General features: G+C 35.3%; 1 protein-coding gene across 2 annotated transcripts; it reads left to right on the top strand.

Annotated features, from left to right (window-relative positions):
• Positions 1 to 4,042: 4,042 nt before the first annotated feature.
• On the top strand, positions 4,043 to 6,462 carry LOC142613637 (heat stress transcription factor B-2b). 2 transcript variants are annotated; one of them, XM_075786075.1, is made up of 3 exons: positions 4,043 to 4,382; positions 4,589 to 4,965; positions 5,073 to 6,462. In XM_075786075.1, the coding sequence occupies exons 2-3, from the start codon at positions 4,675 to 4,677 to the stop codon at positions 5,898 to 5,900; spliced, it is 1,119 nt and encodes a 372-aa protein (XP_075642190.1). In that variant the 5' UTR covers positions 4,043 to 4,382; positions 4,589 to 4,674; the 3' UTR covers positions 5,901 to 6,462. The 2 variants fall into 2 exon arrangements, with proteins under 2 accessions (XP_075642190.1, XP_075642189.1); XM_075786074.1 differs by having other exon boundaries at positions 4,044 to 4,382; positions 4,608 to 4,965.
• Positions 6,463 to 6,778: the final 316 nt, after the last annotated feature.

Here is a 6,778-nt window from a genome sequence, read left to right as displayed (position 1 = left end):
CAGCTAATTTCTCCTTCAGAGAGGTTAATCGCGTTGAAGAAGTGGTTCCTCTTCTTGACTTAGGCTTGGCAACACAACTTGATGTGGCAGACTAACATTCATTTCCTTTAAACTTACTGTTATCCATTCATTTCCTTTAAACGGGCATCTCTTATCAAAGCCCATCACTTGCTTCTGTCTAAATCATAAAGGAATTTATTATTATTATCTTTATTATATATGTCTGTCATAGTTAACATAACAGTCCTGCTTGCCATGGGCATGTGATCAAAGCCTGATTAATAGGAGCATTGTTTGCGCACAAGCCAGACCAAGGAGATTTGCTCTTGGACCGGTCCCAACTCCTTGATCCAGAAATCTTCGGGCCTAGTGCAACGGCAGGCAACCCAGCCCAACATTTGCAAAAAAGGCCCACACACTCGTTAACAAGGCTTTTATTTCTTTTGTAGACCAAAATGCATAACAATAGCCATTGATCTTCTTTCTGCTTGCGTTAAGTTATGAACTTGACTCTCAAAAACAAATCTCAATCTGATAAGACCAGTCCTTAAGCGATCGTATGACCAGTACCCAAAAAAAAAAAAAAAACCCAACAATTAGCTACTAGCATGAAATCTCCATCATATTTGTCCTGTCCGTACTAATGGGCATGAATCTATGAAATTAAAGGGCCGATGAACTTATTAAAGAATTATGATGTTGTCAAAGTAAATGGGAAAGAGCTAATTCAGCAAAAAAAAAAAGGGGAAATAGCTCAAGAAAATTGTCCCACCCTGCAGGTCGCCAAATAGGAAATAATGAAAATTCTCAAATTAATAGAAGGCTTATGGAAGAGAATTCTGTCCTATATTGAATCTTTGTAATCAGGACCGTTGTGGTCATTGATAAACTAATGTAAAATGATTATCAAAAAAAAAAAACTAGTGTAAAATAGTATGTCATCACTCATCATGGAGATGTATATAAGTAATTCTTTCATTATATTAAACGATTTATATGTCATCACTCATTCACTGATCACTTCCAAACAATGAAGTCTTAGGTAATCCATGATGGAAACTTTTATTCATTTTCATTTTTGGCAAAGCAACTATCAACTATGATGGCAACATTTTCTTTTCCGTATGGGAATGGGAATACCGTAATCTAATTTGGCAGGACATGTTTCAGCTCTTCTGGATCATGTTTCACAACAAGCTTTGCACTTTGGACAATTTGAATAATAAAAATTCATTCATGTAAACATTAAGCCACATTTAATACAAAATCCAAGGACAAAATAACTTGTTTGAAATATTTTGTTTATCTCTTAAGGATTTGATTATATATGAATATTTTATTTTTGTGATTTTTTTAATACATAATTTCACCTACAATTCACATAAAAAGAGTTTTAATAGCTAGACAAACCTCAACCACAGCTCATATAAATTCTGATATTTAGTTAATATAAACTCATGAAAAAACCAAATTAAAATATTTTTAAAACTGTACTATAAGCATAAATTCACTTGAAATTTCAGAATTTAATTTACAAAAAATAATAAACATGGGGAGTTTATTATGCAATTATACTTATATTTTGTTTCTTTTATACAAATTTTCCTAGAGAAGAATAAATTATTACATTAAGAATTTGAGTTTCTTTTATCATTTTTGTATCACTTTAAATGTAATAATAGTGCTCTTTTTCATTATCATTTCGATTGAAACTCTTGCTTCTCTATTTGTTTTTTTTTTTTCAACTTTTGTTTTTCTTTTATAGGTTACAATCTTTAAAAGTCCTTGATAAAATTTTTTATTTTTTATTTTTTACTTTTGCATACAAAAGAAATAACGGTTCATTATATTAGTTATTAAGTAAATGAATAAAGAAATACATAAAGCAAATCCAGGTAAAAAATGGAAAAAAAAAAAAAAGCAATCAATCTATCAAGTTTTAAGATGGGCAGGACACCTATGATTCTACCTTGTCTAGTATGTTGTCATTCATGTGTGTGTATGCTAACTCCTAAACAAGCACCTAAATGCATTCTTAAAGTAATTTTATTGGGTTCATCGTCAACTTTTGTATTAAAAAAATTATTTATAAAGAAATTAAGGGTCCATTTAGAAACAGTTTATTTAACTAAAATAAAAAAAAAATTGTTAAAAATACCATAAATAAAGATAAAAATTAGCTAAAACAATACAGCGGAACCCACCAAAAATAAAAAAAAAAAAAAAAAAAAAAGTGCAATAGAACTCGTGAATAGTAACAAAAATAAGTTAAATAATAGTAATAGAAAACTATCTTTTCTCAGCATATCCCAAACGCAACCTAAGTGTACGGTGTACCACCTTATCTTTCTAAAAAAAATCTCTCTAACAAAAAGTGTACCATTTCATGAATCACATTTAACACATGCCTAACAAAGAAATCTCATTTATACACTATAAAAAGAGATTAAGATAGGGTGTTTGGTTTGAAACAAAAAAAGTGTTTTTTATATTCATTTTCAGTATTTTGTGGAACTCACCACAAAAAATTGGTCTAATTTAAAATTTTGTACTAAGATTTCATTTACAGTATATAAAAAATAATTAAAAAAAGTGAGTTTGAATATAGAAAATAAAAACGACTTTTGGCCATTTTCATTAAAAAAAATTTCAAAAAAAAAAAAAACATGTTGATCATTGTGTATCAGACTTTTATACGTTTCATGCAAAAACAAATCTCCTTTATTGCCTCACTGCCTCTTATAGGAGTTTAGGCCAATTCTAATTATGCTAATCATGTTGACCATTTGTCTTCTTCTTTTTTTTTTTTTTTTTATTATAGTTACAATAATATGGAAAAAGTGATTTAAATCCTAGATGTCTGAACATTTCAAATTTGTCTTCTTTTTTTTTTTCTTTTTTTTTTTAAATTTAGAAGAGGCCATTTGTCTACTTGACTTGTCAAACATGGGCTAATACATAGATTGGAAAGCACAAATAGATTTAGGAAATACTAGTACTTGATGTGATTAAACACAGGAACGAGAGGTGGAGAGAAATGTTTTCATTGAATTTTGAAAGAAACACTCTCAAAATTCTACCTAGGACCAGCTGAAAAACTGCAATGTTGTTTAGGTTACATTGACAATAAATAAGCAATTAAGGAGAATGTCGTTAATTCTTAGAGAAGCTAGAATACGATCGAGTATAGGCTATCAAGGATATGTGAACGGTTGGGGTTCTATTGCCATGCCTAGTCATCATCTTACCATACCAGATGATGAGTTCTCATTGCGCAAGTCTTAAATATGAAATTGTGTTAATGAAATTCACTAGTTGCTTTCATTTCTCACGTTGAGTCTGTGTAAGATTGTTGTATGATGCATGAATAATACTAAAAAGTGCAGTAATACTTATAAACAGTAGTAAAAATAAGTTGAATAATAAAATAAATTGATAAAAATAATCTTTGCCAAATAAACACCTAATCTTCACCAAGGAAAATATAAAAGAGCAAAGTCAACGCATTGGATCTTGAAATATTTTAAAAAAAAATTTATAAAAAAACAATTTTTTATAAATTAATATCAAAACTTTTAAAAATATTTCATTAACAAAGGTCTAAAGTCCTACCACTAATTAAGAAGCAAATCAAGAGAAATGAAATGCTCTTTGTTTAGACCAACCATATTTTGCCACGTCTTAAAGTGGAAAACCCCTAATAAAATAATTATTATTATTATTATCCCATAAATAGATTAGCCACGTGGCAATATGATGATAAAATCCTTATCTCCTGCACCGGATTGGTATTCCATAACGTTACCGACACGTATATGACAGACCGGTAATTACAAAATACCTCAAAAATAGTAAACAACGTTATTGAAAAAAAAAAAAAAAAAAGGAGAAACAATTGAATTTGAAAGAAAGAAGAAGAAGAGAGAAGCTTCTGGAAAAGACCCACGTAACAATTAACAAAAGAAGATTGAAGAAGCGACACACTCCACCTCCTCTCTCCTCTCTCCTCTCCACGCGCGCGCACACACACACTTTCTTCTGGCGCCTTCCCATCTTCTCTTTCTGTGGGCCCACTCTCATATTTACTACTTTTTCTTGATCTTTCTTTTATTTCCCTTTCCTTCTCTTCTCGAACCCACGATTTTTATTTTTTATAAATTTTTTTTCTCTCTCTTGCATATCATCATTTACTTTCAAGTTCCACCTCCCAGAACCTTCTAGAAACAACTAAAACCTTAATTCTCTCTCTCAGTTCAGCTCCTTTGCTGTGGTGTTTGGTTCACCGGAGAGCCTAATTGGTTTTGCTCTGTACTTCCTTGTTTGTTTGATGAGAAAAGTCATAGCACTCTGTTTCAGCTAAAACCACCCTTGTCTTTTTCCAGGTAACGATTAAAAAAAACTAAGACTTCAGTTTTTTATCTGTTTCTCTACAGTATTCATTTATCATTCTCATATTTCATGCTATTGCCATAAGCATAATCAATATTTGTTAATTTTTTTTTTTTTTTTAAGTTTTATGATACATATGTATATATTAAACACAATTATAGTTATTTTTGCCTTTGTTAATCGCATTCTGATCTAACAGTAAATTTTATACAAATTAGATAGAGCCACCACGCCGAGTGAAAACCAGGCTTCTAGTTTTGGGTCTCGGATCCGAGACCGAAGCCCATGGGACCATCACCGGTGGAACAGAGCGGCGATTCCGGACCTGGACCAGGACCAGGACCCGGATCCGTATCCGTATCCGTATCCGGAGACTCGCAGAGATCTATACCCACACCATTCCTCACCAAGACTTATCAACTGGTGGACGACCCTGCCGTTGATGACCTCATTTCCTGGAACGACGACGGATCGACCTTCATAGTTTGGCGTCCCGCTGAGTTCGCTCGCGATTTGCTCCCTAAGTACTTCAAGCACAACAACTTCTCTAGCTTCGTTCGCCAACTCAACACCTACGTAAGCCTAAATTAAAATTTTCCTATTTCATTTTCTTACGCTTTCTCGGAAACCAAACGGTGTTGAATGTTTTAGTTTTTTTTTTTTTTTCTATTTTTTTTTTATAGGGGTTTCGGAAAGTTGTGCCGGATCGATGGGAGTTCGCGAACGACTGTTTCAAGAGAGGAGAGAAAGCTCTCCTCCGAGAGATACAGCGCCGTAAAATATCGCCGGCGACTGGGGCAGTAGCGGTTCCGCCAGCAGCGGGGGTGACAGTTGCGGCGGCGGGTCTAGCGGGGGTTCGAACTGTGTCGCCGTCGAACTCGGGAGACGAGCAGGTGATATCGTCGAACTCGTCGCCAGCGGCGGCGATTCACCGGAGCACGAGCTGCACGACTACGCCGGAGCTCCTGGAGGAGAACGAGCGGTTGAGGAAGGAGAACACGCAGCTGAGTCACGAGTTGACTCAGCTGAGGGGACTCTGCAATAACATATTCGCTATGATGACGACCTACGCATCTGGTCAGTTGGACGTTGGGGGTGGTGTCAACGGTAATGTTAACCGTAACGGCGTTGCGGTTTCGATACCTGAAGGGAAGCCTCTGGATCTTTTGCCGTCAAAGCAGGTAACGGTAACGGAGGACATAGACGTTGGCGTTGGCATTTGTGGTGGGGCTCACATGGATGAAGATGATGATGAAGAAGAAGAAGAAGAAGAAGAAGAGGACGAAACGACGCCGCGTCTGTTCGGGTTTCGAATCGGTGTGAAGCGCGTGAGGAGAAGCGTGGAGGAGGAGGAGGTGGAGTTAGAGGAAGAGAGAGAAGGGCAAAATGGGGAGAAAGTGGAAAATTCGCAGGAGAAAGAGTCTGGGTCTGAGGTGAAATCGGAGCCGTTGGATCAGAATGGGAACTCTGGTCATCGGGACCCTCCTTGGCTGGAGCTTGGGAAAAAATGATTAAAACAGTGTTGGTTTCATTTGATGGTTGTAAAATAAACAACACGTGGGAACTGATCACGTGATCGAAAATCGTCACGTGACTGAATGTTGTAAAGTTATGTAAGAAGTTCCTTCTTGTGTGGGAAAGAAGAGGTCATTGTTGCTTAAGCGGCGTGCAAATTCAATCCGCATATGGTGGAACCCATAAAAGCAAGAGGGAGTGGGAGTTGGTAGTAAGAGAGGCTTTATTGAAAAGACAATTAAGGAGTAGAAAGTTGGGGGCTGATTGTGCAAGTAATGAAGGACAGCAAAGACCAGAATGGAAAATGAAGATGATAATTTATGGTTACAAGTGGAATCAGGAGTGCAAAAATGCAAACAATGAGCTGAGTACTACTCTGATGTAGGAGGAGTTGTAGTTTAGAGTGTTACATATTGTTTTGTTGTTAGTTCTTGTTCAGGTACTAAGTGCTTGAGCTTGTTTTATGAGTCTAGGCTAACACGCCTAGACATTAATTTGGTCCAATGTTGTACTTGTATGTTAGAATTCTTATCCAATGCTAATCTTTCATTGATGATCTTTTTTTTTTTCTTCGCTATTTCCATGGTGATTAATTTGATATATTTCCTACTTGCTTCGGGTTGCTAATGGATGGGTGTAACCTCTAAAAAGAATTTGAAATTGCTCAAAAGTTGGAAGTAACTACTTCATGGATTCTAGGGCCACATGTGAGCAACTCAATCTAGTGATCCTCCTGTTTTTACCTCATTGACACTATTACAAGTTCCAAAGTATAAATTTAGTACGAGTTTGAGCATTCTTAGAGATATATTAGATATATTGACCCAAATGTAATAGGCCAAGTTTATTCCTACTTGTACTAGTAGCTTGGGTT

The sequence above is a fragment of the Castanea sativa genome, chromosome 10 (assembly GCF_040712315.1).
Source record: "Castanea sativa cultivar Marrone di Chiusa Pesio chromosome 10, ASM4071231v1".
Taxonomy (NCBI): Eukaryota; Viridiplantae; Streptophyta; class Magnoliopsida; order Fagales; family Fagaceae; genus Castanea; species Castanea sativa.
The sequence above is the reverse complement of the archived record's forward strand: the minus strand, read 5'-3'. Positions and strand labels throughout refer to the sequence as shown.

Bases quoted from the DNA above. Each gene is read 5' to 3' on its own strand.
- LOC142613637 (XM_075786075.1), top strand. From the start codon at position 4,675: ATGGGACCATCACCGGTGGAACAGAGCGGCGATTCCGGACCTGGACCA. The intron at 4,966-5,072 runs GTAAGCCTAAAT...TTTTTTTTATAG, and splicing joins TTCGCCAACTCAACACCTAC to GGGTTTCGGAAAGTTGTGCC.